This window comes from Athene noctua, chromosome 1, assembly GCF_965140245.1.
Source record: "Athene noctua chromosome 1, bAthNoc1.hap1.1, whole genome shotgun sequence".
Classification (NCBI taxonomy): Eukaryota; Metazoa; Chordata; class Aves; order Strigiformes; family Strigidae; genus Athene; species Athene noctua.
This window is the reverse complement of record NC_134037.1, coordinates 147,270,997-147,291,102: the sequence shown is the minus strand read 5'-3', so window position 1 is coordinate 147,291,102 and position 20,106 is coordinate 147,270,997. Positions and strand designations below refer to the sequence as shown.

Here is a 20,106-nt window from a genome sequence, read left to right as displayed (position 1 = left end):
TATAGTTTTAATTTTTTAAAGCTATCTTAGGTGTGCTTTAAAAGCTAGCGCTTTATAACCGTTTCAGTCAGTACCTCCTCTTAAAAAAGAAAAAATATTTTGCCAAAGTATGATCTTAATCAAATGTAGTATTTGAGCTGTGTTATGAGTGAGTTTTGAATTTTGGAGGTGACTTCTCGTTCCAGCAAAAAGTAGGTACCAAAACATACCTTTTCATGGAGGGAAAGCTGTGTGAACATTGAATGAGGTGCGGGTGTACCTGTGGGAGTCAGTACTGCTAGAAGGGTTTCCTGGTCTTTGAGGAAGTGTGGCAGGGATGTTCAGTGCCTGCTTCTCAGTCAGATGGTTGTGCTGTGGCAGTCTGTGACTGTGAGGGACTTGGTATGGATATCGGGTATTCCTTTTCAGTGCTGGAGAATCTATGGGACAAAGAAAAGACATTAAGAGGAAACAAGTGGAGAGAGGAGAAATTACTTTTCCAGATTTGAGCTACAGTGCCAGAGGCAACATGGGGCTCTGAAATGGTTCTGCCTTGAGCTGAACCAAAACAAGTTCAGAAGTGTAGGATTGTCAGATGTGGAGAGGGTTCTGTTGCAGTTCTTCTTTCCCTGACTAGTTTCCCTAAAGGAAGGCAGGAAGGTTAATTTTGGGTGAATTTGATACGTTTATATTTGAAAACAGTGCAGCCTAACATAGGCCTACAGTCTAATGCTCTTTCCTGAAGTTTTGTTCTGAGTTGTACTAAACACAGGACAAAAAAGATAAAGGTCCTTGAGTTTAAGTGCTTTTAGGATTTAAATAAAATATTAGGTTTATCAGTATTTGTATTTTCTGAAAGTGCTTTCTGGGGATTATTAGGTTCATTATAATCTGTGTTCATAAAATGGGGCCACTCTAAATTAAATGAAAGGTGGAGCTATTTGTTTAAATATCTAGTTCAGGAAGAGACCACATTGTTTTCAGTATACTTTATTTTTTCCTCGTCATCTCTACATGACTACATAGTACAGTAGTGTTTTCAAGTGCAGTGGTAAGTCAGCTTGTATATAGGGAATAAGGATATTAAGTTCTTGGGCTCTTGCTGTACTTAATATGCATTTATAGATTTCTTCTTTCTCCTTTATCTCTTCTTTTCATGTCACCTTTCCAAAAGTTTCCTTTGTGTTTTATCCCTTAAGTATGTATCAGATAGAATGGTACTGGACTTGAATGTTGCTCTCCAAAATGCAATATTAGTAACAAAATTGAAGGTGGGTTTTCTCTAATTTAAGAGGAGATGTAGAATTGTAGACAATGCTTTCAAGATCAACTTCCAGTTCTTTCCTGAAATTACAAGACCATGTTTTACTTTGTACTTGAGACCTAAACACATTCTTCATGTTCCTATACAAAAGGTTGTACTTCTTGAACTATGTTATACTTGCTGTATAGCTTTCAGCTAAGTTAACTAAATTACCACAGAGTTCTTTTCTACTCTATAGCTATTAGTTTTAGAGGAAACATCAACCTATGAACCTGTGAAATGTTCATTTTGCCATTTCTGCACTCTTATTAAAGGTCGTGGAAGAGCTAGCAAATGTGATGCTTGTCTTAGCACTTGAGAAATGAGAACATATGAACTGCATCAAGATTTACATTTATATTCTGTTTCTTTACTTTTTAGATTTTTACCTGTTAGTGCCCATTAGCAGGGCCTTAATTACTTATTCAGTGTTATTGTTTTAAGAGTGCATAATTAGTATTTTTCTTCACAGGGAGAAGAGAATTTATCCAAAGATTAAAACTTGAAGCAACCTTGAATGTGCATGATGGATGTGTAAGTCCTTGTTGCTTTTTTGTTTGTTCAAAGATGTTAAATTGTGATTTTTGTTGCCACAATAATAGTTTGTTAACTTAAAATCGCCAATACCATGTAGTAAAGCTGAGCTGGAAAACTGTGCTTGTTGATATCTACATCTGAATTCTCTAGGTATTTGTTTCTTCTTAAACATTTGACACTACCTTTGAAGCAAAACAAAATCCCATTCCTATACCTGAATACTGTGTCCTACTGCTAAATTAATTAATCTTCTATGCCAGAAAAACACATGCTTAACTTTTCAGTTAGATCTCATCTTAAACCTTTAAATGGAATCTGTAGTAATTTTGTGCTATGTTGACATATTTTGTTGACTTAAAGCTGTATTAGTGTTTTGAGTGATTTATTCTCCAGGTCTAAAAAGGAAATGATCAAGTGCTACATGCTTATTTAAAGAGACCGTAAAAATAAGCTTCCCCTGAAAGGCAATAACATAACTTGGACCACTTTCAAAAATTAAATATTTAAATAAGCAATATTTCAAGTATTGTAAAACATATTCTTTTAAGTAAGAGATTTTACTTAAACTAGGTAGAGGGCAAAGAGATTGATGCATTACCTTTGACAAATAGAGCAGAAATTCATGACTGTTAAAGCATCATCTTGTAAAAGGTATCAGAAAAGGAAAAGGATACTAGATCTGCTATAAAAAATGAAAATGTTAAGTGTAAATTTTATACCTTAATATGTTTATTTCAAAAGCTGTTCAAATGTAAAGATTTTTTTTCTCGAGTTGCTTAAACTTGTAGCTTTAAATTAAGGAGTGTTATAATTGTTAGTTAACCAATGCAGTAGTTTAAAGAAAAAGTATTAATGAAAGCTAGCCTTTTGGTTTGAAGTCAGTAGTATGATTTTGACTTGTGTGTATTTTTTGAGAGACTAGAAAGGCTGGGAAAGGCAAGGGTTAGAATTGTTGTATATAAAAAGTCACCTACTTTTGCTGTACTTACTACCATTCTAAGTTTAATGTTCTGATAACAGATGGTGTTGACTTAACCTGGGAAATTGATGCTTCCCCCCCAGAAATGTTATAAGAATGACAGTGTAAGGTCAATTCTGTGATTCTATGGGTAGAAAGTTATTTATAAGTTTTTATATTAAAGTTTTTAACAGTGATTTTTACTTTAGAATTTCTTTTCAAGTAGTTTTTCATCTCCTGAAATATACTGAAGATGAAATTTTTCACGTGTCTTTTCCTGAAGTTGATTGGGGTTTTAAAATTATTTTAAAATTTGTTTTCTTGTAAAAATAGTCACTTTTGCCTATAAAACAGGGGATAGGAAAATAGTATTTCTTCGCTACTTGTTAAAAATGGAGTGACTGATCTCTCTTTTAGTTGACCTCTGTGTCATGTAACAGAAACTGCAAATTTGGTGTTGGTTATTTGGTGTTTACTTGGATCTACTTGGTGGATATGTATTTAAAAATTCATTTTGGATTGATTGCTTTTAAAGTATACTTTAACATGTGACCTAACTTAATTGTTTTAGTGTGAGTGGAAAATGTTTGAATTGTGAACTTTCAGTATTGTATGTAGGTGTTTGAAAATACTGTTGCAATTTGAAAAATGTCTTTTGAAATTCAATTTGCTCAGAGCTTATGCGTCCTTAAAGAATGGGGTATTAGGAGTTCTTACCTCATTCACTGTGTGTTTTTTTTGCAGGGAATAATCTTTTATGGCTAACAACCATTCAGTATAATTTCTTACTAATTTAAAAACTGTGAAATGAAAGTAAATGAAATTACAGTGCCCTTACTAATTAAAATTCTTATATCATCAATGGATCATATTAGTCTTCCCTACCCTGCAGTTGCTGAATCAGTATGCATTTCAAATGTGAGGAATGAATTCCATAGTTGTCTTATTAAGGGTGTTTCTGAATTTGGTTTTTTTGGGGGTGGTTGAGGTTTTTTGGAGGGTGGAACGGTAGGGTTGGTTTTGTTTTTTTGGTTGTCTTTTTGTTTGTTTTGGGGTTAAGAACATATTCTGTGGAATAAGTTGTGGCTTGTATTTTCTATATAAAGCATGCTGTGTAATTGGACATGGTGGACAACTTAAGGCAAGAATTTTTTTTCTAATTGAGGATAAAAGTTCAGCTTCCTACCTACCATTTGATCTATGTTACACAAAAGAGAGATATCCTGTGGGAAGTATGACTGTATGTATAATCCTACTTGGGTACAATATCTTTGAAGAAGGGAATAGTTCTATGAATTACCTCAAGTATGCATGCTCATCTAGCAGTAATATTACCATAGCAACTTTTTGTTTGAGATATGAGTAATCTCAGAGTTTAGGTACTGTTGTCTTTGAAATAGTGCAATTTTCTACCTGTTTTGAAGAGACAGTTTCTAGCAGTAGTATGTGAAGTAACTGAATTAGTCTCTTTCAAGAAGATTCACATTGTCCAATTCAGTGAGGTCATACATCTATGCCAGAAGTTGCCATTTTCTGTGTTAACTATAAAAGGAGTTTAAGATGATAGGAAACGTATAGAGTTAGGTGAGATGCTTTCTGTATGAAGTGGCTAAATCCAAAGGAGAAATTTTGAAAGGGAATCAATCTGGACCAACAGCAATGAAATATGAGGAAAGTAGAGGAGAAAGCAACTCTAAACCATATTGAATTGGAGTAAAAATTCTGCTTATTTTCTTCTAGTTCTGGTCCTGTGAAAGCCAAGGAAGGTAGGACATAAACAAATGCTACATTTTAAAGTAAAGAGGATTACCTGCAGGAATAATTTCTCATTTCTATGTATAGATGCTCAGTTCAGTAACACACAAGCATCCTGCGTGGCATACATCTCCTTCAGGGTGGCACTTGCAAGCAAGTAATTTTTAGATGTAGGCTTCAAATCTATGCTTAAATTAGTATAGTAAGTTTGTCTGCATATTGTTAGAACATGCAGTTTTTACCTTTTCCTTCATAAATGAAAATTAGTGCCTTTTTTAGCCCCTTTCTTGCTTTGGAGATCTTTCTGATATTCTGGGCTTTATTTCCTTTTGTCTGTTTCTTGTGTTCTGTTCACAAAAGAGTTCATTCCATGTTACATTGCATAGAAGTGAGGACTTTGCTTTTTCAGGGTTTTTTTTTTTTTTTTTTAAGGGTTGGCAGTGCTGCCGCCTGCATTGTCTTTGAGGAAAATATAGAGATAGTAAATTTATTTTTGACTATTTGACTAATGAGTCAGAAGTGCCTGCTGCTTCCTTTCAAGGCTAGTTGAGTGGCAAATAAAATTAGATACTGTTGATAATGTGGAATATTTAATAGAAAAAAGCTAATTACCCTTTGGCTTTTTTCTTATCTTGTTAGTAACTGTCATTTGTGTTCGATATATCCTTTTGACTCTAACGTCTTTTCGCAGAGAATTTCAAACTCTTAGTAAGTGTTACATTATGCTTTTAGTTGGGTGCTGAGTGGCTTTGAAAGTAGTAGAAACATAGATTTTCTACATCGTTTTGAAATAAAAACCAATTTTCTAGCTAGTCCTCATTTTACAGTGTATTTTAATAGTGGGATTGCTACCATGGCATGAGATGTGAGAGCATTTTTAATCTGCTCTTATTGAGCATCTGTTTTTAGTGACCCATATGCATATTTACTGGGGTTATTCACTGTCAATAGGTTGTACTGAACACTGAGAAATGTAATGTATTGACTGATGACTTACCGGAAAGTTGGTGTTCTCTGGGGAAAAAAAAATCAAGTTTATTCCACTGAAAGACATTGTTATTTTTTGACTTATTTTTTGACAGTGATATCAAGAGGGTGATCTGGTACAGAATAAAAAGCCTGTTTAGTTATAGACCTCTAGCACACATTTGGTTATGTCACCTCACTTCAGGTTTTTTTTTCTGAGCCAGTTGCTCAACCCTGAGGCAATCAGTGCAATAAAATTGGAATTTAGAAGGAGAATGACTTATGTCTTGTGTAGGCTTGTGATGCTGCAGTTTAGATAACCATGTCTGCCCTTTGCATCTTCAATGCTTTCTCTGCTTCCCTGTCCTTCAGATTTTTTTTTTTTTTTTTGGACACCACTCACCCTGCTCGTCCCCTCAAATTGTTTAATTGTTGTACTTTCTCTTCTTTCTCATGTAATGTTTTTAAATTTTTCGGCAGCTTCCCTGTTTCTTCAGTGTTTTGTTCTTGTTTTTATTTTTATATCCTTGTATTAGCATTTTGGTTTCTTTAGGGCAATGATAGCATTTTTCTGCCTGCAAGGAAATGTAGGTGAAAATGAACATTCTTGGGTTTTGTGTTGCCTTAGTTGTAGTACTGTGCTACAATAGATGGATATGGGACAGTTCAATGCATGGGTTTTGGTGATTGACAGCCCAGGTTATAAAATCATTAGAGTAACTATGCAAGGCCATACCAACTCTCAGTCAAGCCTAATAACTTTGCTTTGAGAGTGGCCAGTACTAATTTTTGAGGAAAGTTGAGACAGGGCAAGCAGGCAGTACTTGAAGGTTATTCTAGAGAACACATCACACTTTAATGGACAGATGGAGGTGAAAGTTGCATCTTTGTTTCTAATGATGTTTCATTTTTCTTTGATGAATGTGTGTATTTTTCTACTTCTGGCATTTAGGACATACCATGTCAATGAATTCCAGTTTTAATAAAATGCCATGTGTGTTGTGATGGTTTCACTGAAGACATTTTTTCTGTACTGTAAAGATCCATAGAAAATAATTGTTTTTCGATGTCATTCATAATTTCATAAGCTTCTGTCATATCCCTTCCCCAGTGGAGTACAAATAATTGCTTCTTGCAGTGAAACGTGTTAGATACCTATGATCACCTTAGTCATTCTTTTCCATAGTTTTTCTTTTCAGATGGGAAGCAATAGAAATTGAGAATATGGGGGTGGGATATGAATGAAAACTGCATGGTGTGGAAGGCACAGATTTGTCATGCATGGATGTGTACACTCACAGAATGACATTTGCTTTTCTGTGCATTTCCTAATGATTCCTAACATTATTTGACTGCTGCTGAGCATTGAGCTGGCTCTGCCATAGTCATGTGTGTTGTAACATAAAAATCTATCTTTTTTTGTCTTTTTGAGTGGCAAAAGTTCATTTAAAGCTCCTCAATGAATATGTCAAGTTGTTGTCTATATGATCCATCTGAAACAACTAATTTTGATTTTGTAACTTTGCCTAATTAAGGACCCCAACTGAGCCTGTGATTAAAACAGTAACTCAAATGGCATATTTATTTTAAACAAAAAGAATTTTGTCTTTTTGGTCTCAGAATGAGACATTTGGATTTAAAAAAGCATAAGAAAAGGATTTAGAACAAAGTGAGGTTTTTATTAATTATATAGTCCACTCTGATACATCACACTAAGGCAGTTATTCTGCCAACAGAAGATGTTGACAGCTGCAGTTTGACACTTAAAGCTATTTTAGAGGCTACTCGAAATAAATAATAATGGTCATGCATGCAGTCTTTGCTGCTTGTGCATGAGCTGGTGCTGCTTGAAGACAGATTACTCTAAGGATACTTTCTGAGCTTCCTGGATTTTGAGTGCTTTTACGGCTTTATTTCATTGACACATTAAACGCAGTCTGGTGAAAAGGAGAATTGATAATGAATTATACTGTAAAGTTCTGATACGATTCTGTACCTCACTGTAGGATTCTTCTTTCCCAGCTTACTCAGACTTCTTAGAAGGGATCTGGGATGGATTCTGCAGTGCTTTTCCCATGATCCCTGAGAAGGTGTGGTCAATGAAAAGTATAAAAGAATTGGATGGTCAGAATTTGGATATGGTAAAGATCTAATAATGAAAGCATTGTGATGCCCTCCAGTTGAAATTCGGAGAACTCTGTGAAGTAGATTTGGTACATTAAAGCACCTGAATGTATAAAATTGTGGCTACTGAGGCCTTTGTGGGAAGGCTTAATTTACCTGATGGACTCTTCGGGAGCAGAGGGAGTAATTGAGATGCCATAGGTGAAGCAGGTCATTCCCTTATAAATTTGTTTTTAAAACACAATTTGTCTTGTGCCAGGTGTTTAGAGATTACATCATTTCAATTGAATTTAACTCCTATTTCTGTAGTGTTGGATGAGTATTGGTGTTTGAATATTCTGAAAATTGCATTAATGTAAGTCTGAACTAATTATTGTTTAATTCATGCAGGTGAATACAATTTGCTGGAATGATACAGGAGAATATATTTTATCTGGTTCAGATGACACCAATTTGGTAATTAGTAATCCCTACAGCAGAAAGGTAGGTTTCATTTTGGATATGCATTAATTTTCAAATAAGATTTAAGTTATTATTTTTTCAAGATATTATTTTTCATATACTAACTATTATCTGACAAAGATAATATCAGGTCCTTTATAGTGTTTATAAATGGGAATAAAACATCACAGTGTTTTAAAACCATAGTATTCTAATCCCATGCAACATATGTATTATCCCATTTTACGGTAGGTGGCCTGGCACAAAAGGAACATGGTCTCACAACAGATTAGTGTCAGAATTAGCAATAGAAGTCAGTAAATCTTGTGAAATCTTATAGTCAGATAAAATGTTTCCTGTTTCATTTTAGTTTTAAAACATCGTATTAGATTTTGCTATATGTAATATACTGAGTTGTCTTTTGTGTAGTGTTGAAATATCAGTTTTTATTAAAATACTTTATTACTATTTGAAGTTACATTGCCTTGGGTGTGTTTGTAAGTGGATGAAGAAGAATTTGTACTGAAACAGGGGAAACAAGTTTGTGAAGGGGGAGAGTTCTGTGAAGGTCTCTGCTTTTCCACTTCTGCACTCACGCAGGTTACGATGCAGTCGGATGGCTTCCAGTAATGTCAGCTAGCATCTATCATGTATCAGTGTTCCACACTTGCTCCTGAAGGAGCTGCTGATAGTTTGATAGAACAGATGCTCTGAACTGTATCCTTCAGTGCTGGGGATCCTATGCAACAATGTTCAAGTGAAGTACTCTCTCCCATGCTTTCTCAGAGGCTGAGAACTAAACCCTGAAGAGGTGCTGAAAAATTAAATTAAATAATAATTAAATGTGGTGGGGGAACCAAAATACATGGTTGGTATGGTGGAAGAGAGTTTGAATAGAAGGTTTTGGAGGCAGTAGTATTTTGCCTTCCTGAACAGCTGTGGTGGCAAAATAATAGCGGTCTGGAGTGTTGCCTCTTGCCTACAGGTAAGGGCCTTTTTCCTCACTTCCCCAAATGAGCCATAGGTTCCAGACTTCATCTCTTCCTTTCAACTGTTGGTGTTAGTCTGACAAAATTCAGTGTCATTAGACTGGGGTTTCTTTTGGGCTGGAAGTTCAGTTGAAGAAGAGGAGACATCCATGAAGTGGATAAAGGATATATTCCAAAGTGAGTGTTGTTGGAGAGACTTCCAAGGTAAAAATTTTTCATGCAAGTGGTGTTCAATATTATTTATTGTGCAGATTTTATTTTAGTATATCACTATGGGAGAGTTACTGTATTATTATCTTGGTTAATTATTATATTATTGTATTTTAATAGATGCACCAATTTATGCTTTCATGGGATGATTTGGGGTTTTTCCCTATTGTGTACTGCTGCTGTACTTAAGCCAAATGAGAAATACAGGAGATTTTCTGTTTTCTTAAGTCAGCTGAGAATTTTTTTAATCCCCCCCAATATATACAAGTACAATTATAGAAAAGCAAGTACTATCAAGAAGACTTAATAACCGCTGTTGCTTCTGAAATGTACTAGAAATGTGATTTTTGAAGACTGTTACTATTGTGTTAACTTATTTTCTCTGTCTTGAGTAACAGAATCAATACAGGAAAAGGGAGCAAATTGGTATTGGTACCAGAACCCTAGTGTAATTCTGCCATCTTGGCAGATACCATCATATTTTTCTGTTATGAGCTAGCTAGAGTACCAAAAGTAGACTTTAGCCATCAATATAGTCTTCTGTTAGTAAAATGTCTAATTTAATAAGGAAGCATTTAATCTTGTTTGACTTATTTACATGAGTTTTATATAGGTCACTCCAGTTTGTGTTACATTTGGCCACATGCAAATGTTAATTGTTACTACGTAATGTGTCTCAGAAGGAGAAGTTTTTCTAAATATGTTTCTTAGGTTCGAATAGGTTATATGTTGTATTGGGTCTGGCTGAACTGGAATCGGTTTTCCCCTATAACAGCCCTCACGGTGCTGTGGTTTATGCTGGGAGCTGCAGGGTGTTGATAGCACCCTGGAGTTGTGGCTGCTGCTGAGCAGTGCTTACACAGCACCAAGGCTCTTTCTGATATTTTCCCCAGTGGGACAGGGTGGGCAAGATCTTGGAAGGGGACACAGCCAGGACAGCTGACCCAAACCGACCAAAGGGATATTCCAGACCATATGACGTCTGCTCAGTATAAAGCTGGGAGACAGGAGGAAGGGGGTGGGGTCACCCTTGGTCCTCCGAGGCAACCACTACGCGTATTGGAGCCCTGCTTCCTGAGAAGGCCCGACATCGCCTCTTCATGGGAAGTAGAGAATAAATCTGTTTGCTTTTGCTTCCGTGCGCGGACTTTTGCTTTGCTTTGCTTATATTAAAACTGCTTTTGTTTCACCCACAAGGGTTCGTTTATCTTCTTTCCCCTCTTTACCCTGTTGAGAAAACAAAGGGAAGGGGGGGGGGAAGTGATAGAGCGACTTGGTGGATACCTGGCATTTAGCCAGAGTCAAACCATCACATATGTTTATATTGTTTGGGCATCTGAGGAGAAATGTGTTACTGTGATTCCTAATAGGAATTGCAAGTCTAAATCAAAAGGATGAGCACTTTATTGTACTTTGGGATGGCTGAGAAGAATTCTCGTGGATCTTTTCTTCCTCATTTTATTTGTTTTAGGCATCACATTACTAGGGGCAAGGAGAGGGGAGAGTTTGACTGGAGCTAAAGCTCTAACCAGTACAAGTATGGCACAACAAGATGGGAATTCATTTATTTACATCATGTTAAGCACCCAGTTTTCAAAGCCTTTAAATGGAACCTGAGACTTCTCTCAGCTAATACAAGTGTGAAGACAGGATTCTTACGAGTAGTTACACTCAGGAGTTTGAATCTTTAGCCTAGTTTGCCTTTTGTGAGAAAAAGGGTTCAGCTCACATGAGAAAGTGCTGGGGAGGGTTTGGAGGGTGCTTAGTGGGGCTGAAAGTTTACAGCTATTCTAGAATCAGGATTGCTACTTTTCACTTTAGGATGAGGTTTTGAGAGGTTTGCTTTCCTTCATTTCTGAAGGACATTTGACCTCTTCAAAGGAAGTACTATGGAAGAAGCTGGGTTGTAAATGATTCTGTGCTGAGTATCTTGAATGGAAACACTAAATTAACTGCATACTAAAAAGCTTAGTAACCCACTGATATTTGACTTGCATTTGTTTCAGCAGTCTTTTGAAAAAGTAGGCCAGAGTGGGAATAAAACCACTTTTTAAAAGTGGTTTTAGTTTTTAATGTGACTTTAAAAAGGCTCATTTGTTCATTATGGTTTTTATTTTAAAGAGTTTCCATTTGTATATGGAACTTAAGCATTTCAAGTTTAAAGAAGGCAACAGAGTAGCTGTCAGAAATTCTACTTTCTTGGACAAAAGTACTTACTGTTAGGGATGGAATTTGTATGCAAACTTCCAGGATTGCTACATAAATTAGTAATCCCATCTCAAACATTTAATCTGCTTTTTTAAGAGATGCAATTTAAGTTCTTGAATTTGTTGCCTCTTCCAGTGTTGAGCAACATCTGAAATTCTTTGTTCTCCCTCCTTCTTTTTCTCTGTCACTATTTGTAGCCTGTTACATGTGGTAGTAAAATGCCCCAATGGAGGAAGGTGGTGATATTGTTTTACTCTGTGCAGCTAACAATAGGCTTTTGGGGGTTGGTTTTGTATTACATTTTCTCATCTCTTTTTGTTGCCTAGGCACCAGCAACTTTTTATGCCTCTCTCTCCCCACTCTAAGGCAGTATAATAACCAGAGTAGAAAAGGATGTACAGTGCAAGTCAAGAAGGGCATGGAAAATCTTCTCTGTATAATAAATGCTGTAATACTTTAATACTTTTTATTGCAATTATTTTATTAGAGCATTTATATTAAAATATTTATACCAGAACATAAATATTAGAATATAAATATGAGAGTATTTTATTACTGTATTAGAATATTTATATTAGAATATTTTATTGCAATTATTTTATTAGAATAAGTTAGCTATCGACTGCATGAAGAGTAAGGGCATTAGGTTGAGGGTTGTGAGAAAAAGGGAAAAAATAAGAAATACATGTAATTTAGTGAGAGAAGAACTCTACAGCAGAGCAAAGAGAAAAAAGTCTGCCTGCTTACATGCAGCAGTAGGGAAGAAGTGGTAGAGAACTGACTGATGGTAGAGAAGCCCCTAGTTGTTTAACGTTTTTTTCTATTTTATTAATAGCCATCAAAAAGGATTTCTTGTCAGGAGAAAAATATTTATTTCATGGTAGCAATAATGTAAAATCAGAGGTGGGATTGACAGCTAACATCTTTAACTGTCATCTGAACTAGGGTACCTTATGGACTTCTTTTTCTGAGTTGCCACTTTAATACAGAGTTCCTAATTTCTTTTGAATGTCTGGTGTTTTTAATGTTTTCAGTAAAATGCAGAAATCTGAACGAATCTAGGTGAAGAGGCAGATTTATAGAAATAAAATGAATGATTACATCTCCTCATTGTGATATTTACTTTTTTTAAAAAAAATACAAAGCCCTGTGTATCTTTCAGAATATGCAGATACACTGTTAATCTTTGTGTGAATTATTTAAAAGGTGTGAAATAGCACTTGTGAAATATTAGGTATGAGCTATCACTGACAGAGCAACTTCATTTGCATAATATTTTCTTTGAGTGAGTGGAAATTTCAAATTAATTTTCACACTGTAAACAATTTGGTATCTTATTCCTATTAGTAGGGGTGAAAATGCAATTTGGTTTAAATGCTGCAGATAGGAGAAATAAGGTAAGAATGTTTATTAGTGCACAGGAAAGCATATGGAGGATTTTTGTAGTTTTGATAGACTAATAAGTAGTATGTTAGGAAATGTAAAAAAATCATCACAAAGTGTTTAAAACCAACTATGACAGTGAAGTAAATTATATGCTGCTCTGCTGTACTGTAGATGAATGACATTCACTGGGACTAAGTCAGGTCTTAGTTTATTGCCCTGTAATCATCATCTTAAATGTTTTTGACTGGTTTCAAAGCATCCTTTCTTATAAACTTCAGTTCTGCTTTTTAAAGTGAATTTATTTTAAGAACAGCATCAATTTTTAAAGTCTATAAAGTTGGCTTGGATTACAATGCCTTATTCTTCTTGACCCACAATATTCCAGTTCTAAATCTCTCCTCACTGACATGCTGGCTGGCTGCACTTCGCACCCTGGCCTAATGTTTTGCTTTGAGAAACCTGATGTGATATGGAACTAGCATTTTAGAAACAAAAGGCAACAGTTGCATTCCAGTCTTTCATTTTGCAGACTACTTTGTGCAAGTGCATAAAAGTGAATGCCTTTTGTGAAACCACTTTGTTCTTAAAAGAAATTGGGTATAAAGACAGCTTCTCTTGTTCTGTTGTATTAAACTGAAGGGTACTGGCAGCCTGTACATAACTGATGTTTTATAGTACCAGAGTCTGTTATTTTCACATTCTTTATTTGCTTTGAAAATATTAATTTGCTATAGTGTTTCCTTTTTTTTTCTTCCTTAGGTTTTAACAACCATTCGCTCAGGACACAGGGCCAATATTTTTAGTGCAAAATTCTTACCGTGCACCAATGACAAACAGATTGTATCTTGTTCTGGAGATGGAGTCATTTTTTACACTAATGTTGAACAAGATGCGGAGACCAACAGACAATGCCAGTATACGTGCCACTATGGAACTACCTATGAGGTATTTTACATAAGTATATGATAATTTTAAGATGGGTAGAATACATATTTTCTTGTATTGTTGCCCAAGATATTAACCAGACTGCTGAAAGCTTTATTTCAGTGAGAACAAAAGAACCTTCCTTCTTGCTTTTTTGAGTTTTGGGTTTTTTTTCTTAGAGTAGGCTTTGAGAGAAATATATTGTCTAAATTAAATGGAGGACTTCCCAAAAGGTAGTGTCATTAAGACCACTTTCTTTCCAAATACAATAACTGAATACACCTTCACTGAAAGAATCCTCTGCAAAGCAAAACTGATTTAAATTGTGCTGTGTGTTTCTTTCTGAAGTAGGTTGGGGGGTGGAGGCAGTGGCTATGTTTTACATTTTTATTTTTACTCTCCCCCCATAACTTTTCAGCAGTTTAATACTTTTTCACAATTTAAATCCTTCTAAGAAATGCTTATTTCAGCATGTGTGAATAATTTAATCTGAAAAATATATTTGTAGTTTTAGGTAATTTTTCTATTTTGTATTCTAGTTAAGTCTTTATGTGTAAACTTAGAGTCAGTGTTTTCAATCCTCTCTTGGAAGTTTTGTTGATATAAATAGGCAAGTGAAGAAGCAAAGTATTACTTAAGTTAGAAAGATAATCAGATTTATTGATATCTTTATTTTAGTGCCAGCAAAATTTGCTTCTTGTAGTACTTACTGTGCTTAAAATAGAAAAAAATACTGCTGTTTCTTTCTTAGGCTATAAATATTCCAGGTTTTTTAATTATTAATTTGGGTTTTTTTAACAGTACCACAGTGTTAACACAGGGGAAAAAATCCCAAATCCATTGCTTTTTAAACTATTTAGTTCAGATTTCATAGCAAGCTTTTAAATCTCTCTGTTAAGTGAACAAAATAACTGAAAATATCTGTTAAAAAAAAGGGGTGTGTGTGAAAAAAAGAAAGTGGCTGAAGTACTGCCAGAATTAATTTTTGATCATGTAATAAAAGTATCCTTACGGTTGTAATTACACATGTTCCATTAAAGGTTTTGGCAAAAACACTTCTTGACTGACCTACAAAGTTACTCTGCAGACAAGCAAACCTTGTGGTACTCGCTCTGTTTCTGGGATTTGTGATTTTGGTTTGGTTTGGGTTTAATACAAGACTATATTTTCAGGTTTGCAAAATGTGATTCTGGATCCCAGGCTCGCATCGTCTGCTTTTATTTTTGAGATTTGTTTTCATTCAGAAACTACCATTTCCTTTGAACAGCATCAGTCATTATGGCCCCCAATCAGAAGCTTAAACTGCCTCAGTTCTCACTGAAGTCTACTATATATAGTAGTTTGTATACTAGTCTGTGGATTCTGTAAATTGATTGGATGTTCTCTGTATCTCAAATAAAGCCTGCCTTTTCATAAAAACATCTGGAGACCAATATGCTATTTCTTAAAGCTGTAATGCCCTTGTTGAGGAGAGGGTCTCTCAGGTCATTGCATTGTGGCTTTCTGGGGAAATAAGGGCCTCCCCTTGCTGGCTGGCAGCAGTCTGGCTTGAGGAGCAGCCAGTTACTGGCTCAATTGGTATTTCTGTTTCTGAGTAGCTAGCTGTGAGTATTATATAGAACACTTCTGAGCTTGAGAACAGGCGAATGTGTATGGATATTGTGCTGAGACATGAAGGTAGTGGTAGAACTATCACTAGAGCAGTGGGTTTAGGTGTGTGAAGTTTGGGGTCATGGGCTAGGCTGCTCAGGGTACTGCAAATGAAAGAGTTGATGAAAGCATAAAAGTCATCATGAGAAGTCACTGTGGCGGTCTTAAGTTTTGATCTGCCTGAGCTTGGGTTGACCAGCAGTTTGGTTGGTTACATGAAGTAACTGACACCAGGTGGTGCCGCAAACTAATGATCAAAATGGGAAAATTCAATGAAAACAGCTTCCACTTGTTCTTGTGGGTCAGGAGTAGTAAGGAGATGCCAGTTGTCTCTTTGCAAGGTGTTTGTCATCAGTAATGATGGTATGCACATTGCAAGCCACTAAACCAAATGATAAATGTAAATTTGATAGGTACAACAAATTAAGCTTGTCAAAACAGACAGTAAGAGTTTGAAAAATATTTTAGAAGAAATATGGAGAGCCCAACAGTCTATCAAATAAAGATACAAGTTTTATTGTACATATAGAATGACTATCCCTGAACAGTAACTAGTTGTATGGAATATAGTAAATTTCTTCAAATTCATTAACTGAGGAGAGTATGGACATCTGACTGCTGTATTGCACAGTCAAAATGGTGGTATTGCAGATGATTTTTACTCAGCAAATAATGTTAACAAGGGCATTATTGTGTTTTAAATGGCAGTAGTGTGATACCATTTTAGTTGTTTATACTGTTTTAAAACACAGTTAATGGAAAGGATTTCAAAACCCCTATATGACGTTGACTATTTTAACAACTGTGTCTCTCTTTGAAGTTATTTTTCTTAGCCTGTTTTTCACTGAGGTTTAACATACCTAAATTTGAACTAGTCTCAAGAAGTCATCAGAAAATATAGGTTTATAAAACATTTCAGGAGTTACTTCTTATAAAGACTATAAGTTCTGTTAATGTGTCTTAAACCTGATATTTGAACATTAAATGCATGTATTATTGTGTGGCACAGCAGACTTTTTTTTGATCCTTGGCATATGAAAGTATAATAGAGTAAATAGCAGGGGATTTTTAAGCAAATGGTTGAGATGCAGCTTCAGCTTCTGACATAACACAACTTTGTCACTGAGAGGTTTCTCAAGTGGGAAAATAATTCAAAATATTGTGACGTTACTGCCCAGCTGTATGTAACCACATCATCATATTAAATATAGAACTTTGACTCACTAGATTCTCTAAATAACAAAAGCTATCATAATGTGCCCCTGAGATACTAATTCTAAATTTGAATGTGGTTTGAGTTGATACTGTGCTTTATAAACTTGGAGTTTGTGGTAGTTCAAGATGTTACAAAGACATTTCTTGAAACAGAGGAATGTGGAAATTTGTGTAGATTGTTATGATCTGTGAGATAGCTGGAGAATTGTTTTTAATTCTGGGGGAGAATAGAATAAGCAGAGAGTGAGAGAGAAGTTCTTTAAACATGTTTCTGGAGAATTTGTTGTTTATACAATGCCGTTACAAGTATTTTTACTCAGCCAAATGCTTTTCTTTATTGCCCTTCATGTTAACTGCATTTCAGAAAGAGAATATACTTTTATGGACAACTCTTACCTTCATATTTTCAATACACTAAAATAATCATATAGCTATATATTTTTAAACTTATAATGTGTACTTGTTGAACTTTAACAATGACTCTTAATTATTGGAATCTGCACTTCTGATTTTCTCTGTTTTAGTGCTTATAAAGTTACTTAGCGTGTTTTTAAACACATGCATTAAAATTGGCATGTACAAGTGGAGTTATGTACTGCACTATTACATGTACATTGTGAAATAGTATCAGTGTGAACAAAACTAAAATACAGTGACTAGAAATAAGAGCTTGCTGTGTTATACCACGTTCAGCAATGTTCTTGGAACAAAGCGAATGTTTTCATTGCAAGCTCTGCATCAAAATACAGCAAAAATGCTGGAAGGATTTAGTGGATCAAAGAACAATTGCTGGCTTTTATAACTACACTAATAAAATTAATTTGAGTGAATGTGTAGTGAAAAAACACTTCAATATAATACACTAGCATATTGAAGAATAATTGTCATAGCTCAGAAGTTTATTGTTCCATTGTTATTAAAACCTTGGCTTTATTCTGTCTGTTGTACTTGTTTGTCAGCAGTAAGACTTGGCACAGCACACATTGTCTGAGTTAACATACTGAGCATTACAAGAAGAAATGCTGAATCCTGCAGAGATTACCTTTGTAATCCCACTTTAGGTAGAGATATTTACAGATATCCATAGGTTATTTTCATTAAGAGTTAGGGGGGCAGAGGGTGCAGAAAATAAAACATCACATAAAAAGTGTTAGAGAATCACTCATTTGCTCTGTGTTAAGTTAGCATATTATGCTGTTAGTGATTTTTGTAGCTTTATAAATTTCTATGAAGTTACTGATAATAGCAGTAGTGTAGGAAAAGAAAAATACTGCTAGTATCTACAACATTCTCAGTTTTGTGTTTAAGGGATAGCCTGTAAAAGGATGATGTTTCATGTGCATTCATTGACCTGTGGAATTCAGCTTTAACATGGTTGCTTGCCTTTTGAATTTGTTTTAAGAAGGCCTTCTTGAGTGAAGCCATACATGTGACACTCCAACTGAGTCCTCCCTAGTTAGAGTAGGACTGAGATCAGGAAAATGGCACAGTACAGTACTCTGTATTTTTACAGTATTTTTAATGAAAAATTTTTTAAAAAATGCAGCGAAGGGGTAGGTTAGTAATAGCCTTTAATCCATAACTGCTTCAGGGGACTTAATTTGAATATAAAGGAATGGCCCAGTGGGAATAAAACCCACGTAGTATTTTCATGTCGTTCTGACTTATGAGGCTTTTATTTGTTATTGTCTTCTGTTACTTGATAGAAAATAACTGAGCTTTTGTTGAATTGTTGCAGCAAATTGATTACTTGTCTGAAAACTGGTTGCAGTAAATGTATGTTGCTTATTAAAAGATAATAGAGATAACTGTAAGCTTTGACCTATAAATATTTAATCTTATGTGGCATTTCGCATTTTGTTTTAACTTCAGTAGTTCAAACTTTTTCTTGAAAATGAACATCAGTAGTTTTTCCTCTTTATTTCAATGGAAAGCTTGACTTGAGTTGTAATTGCTTCGGTCTTTACTGCTGCTCAAATTGGTGATGCTTTTATTTTGAAGTTAAAGGTATTTCTGGAAGCATTAATACTTTTCTCTTTTTTTGAGCAGATTATGACAGTACCAAATGATCCCTATACTTTCCTCTCTTGTGGTGAAGATGGCACTGTAAGATGGTTTGATACTCGAATCAAAACAAGTTGCACAAAGGAAGATTGTAAAGATGTAAGAGTGAAATCTTTTACTAAAGATGACCTAAATGTAGAGCTGTACATCATACAAACATAGGATATGAATTCTGGTAAGGCTTTTAGAAATAATAGATTTCAGGGTCGTTGGTGGAGATGACAACATGTTTCCCAAGAATCAAAAAAAGTTTGGGGAGTTCTCTCTCTCTCTTTCGTTCTCTCTTTCGTTCTCTCTTTCGTTCTCTCTTTCGTTCTCTCTTTCGTTCTCTCTTTCGTTCTCTCTTTCGTTCTCTCTTTCGTTCTCTCTTTCGTTCTCTCTTTCGTTCTCTCTTTCGTTCTCTCTTTCGTTCTCTCTTTCGTTCTCTCTTTCGTTCTCTCTTTCGTTCTCTCTTTCGTTCTCTCTTTCGTTCTCTCTTTCGTTCTCTCTTTCGTTCTCTCTTTCGTTCTCTCTTTCGTTCTCTCTTTCGTTCTCTCTTTCGTTCTCTCTTTCGTTCTCTCTTTCGTTCTCTCTTTCGTTCTCTCTTTCGTTCTCTCTTTCGTTCTCTCTTTCGTTCTCTCTTTCGTTCTCTCTTTCGTTCTCTCTTTCGTTCTCTCTTTCGTTCTCTCTTTCGTTCTCTCTTTCGTTCTCTCTTTCGTTCTCTCTTTCGTTCTCTCTTTCGTTCTCTCTTTCGTTCTCTCTTTCGTTCTCTCTTTCGTTCTCTTTTAATACCTTTTTTGACACTTTAGTTTGAGCTGTGGTGTGAGGCTTCAGATATGGTAGAAAAGATTCTATGTTGAAATCTGATTTACATTAGTTACGACAGAGTGCGGAGTTGGAGGCAAAAAATAAGCCTTGAAAATCACCTGCAGCCTTATGTTCTAGAGCGTCCTTTGTCCCTTCATAAGAAAAGATCTGGTAATGAATTATACTAGATCAAATTATCACTGTTATTAGTCCCAAGAAGGTAAGGTACTGGTGGTGTCCACTTTGTTTGGATTTCAGAAACATTTCTAATATTGAATTAGAGAAAAACTGACACTAAAGTATGTCTGCTACTCCCAATTAATTTTATTCTGCTTAGTGCATATTTACCAGTTCTAGGGGTTTTTCTTTCTTTTCCTCTATCTGTTTATCTGCCCATAGATGAAATTCTAATCTAATCCTTTAAATTAATTAATTCTGTTCTAATCCTTTAAACTAATTTAGACTGCGTCTGCACATTTAGTGATCTTCTGACTTAACAGTTATCTATGTTTCCATAGGAAAATCCAAGGTGCAAGCTAGTTTATAAATCTGTAGTTGTTACACTTACTTATTCTTAAATGTTTGTTTGTGGTTTGTTTTGGTTGGTTTGT

At 35.2% G+C, this 20,106-nt stretch overlaps 1 protein-coding gene across 7 annotated transcripts in view; it reads left to right on the top strand.

The window, feature by feature from the left end:
* DCAF6 (DDB1 and CUL4 associated factor 6) overlaps window positions 1-20,106 on the top strand; it is a 91,683-nt gene that overhangs the window by 15,174 nt on the left and 56,403 nt on the right. For all 7 annotated transcript variants that reach the window (XM_074900055.1, XM_074900070.1, XM_074900079.1 and 4 more), the window contains exons 2-5: window positions 1,755-1,816; window positions 8,013-8,105; window positions 13,616-13,801; window positions 18,695-18,808. In XM_074900055.1, coding sequence (XP_074756156.1) covers window positions 1,755-1,816; window positions 8,013-8,105; window positions 13,616-13,801; window positions 18,695-18,808 — 455 coding nt within the window. The remainder of the gene's footprint in view (window positions 1-1,754; window positions 1,817-8,012; window positions 8,106-13,615; window positions 13,802-18,694; window positions 18,809-20,106) is intronic.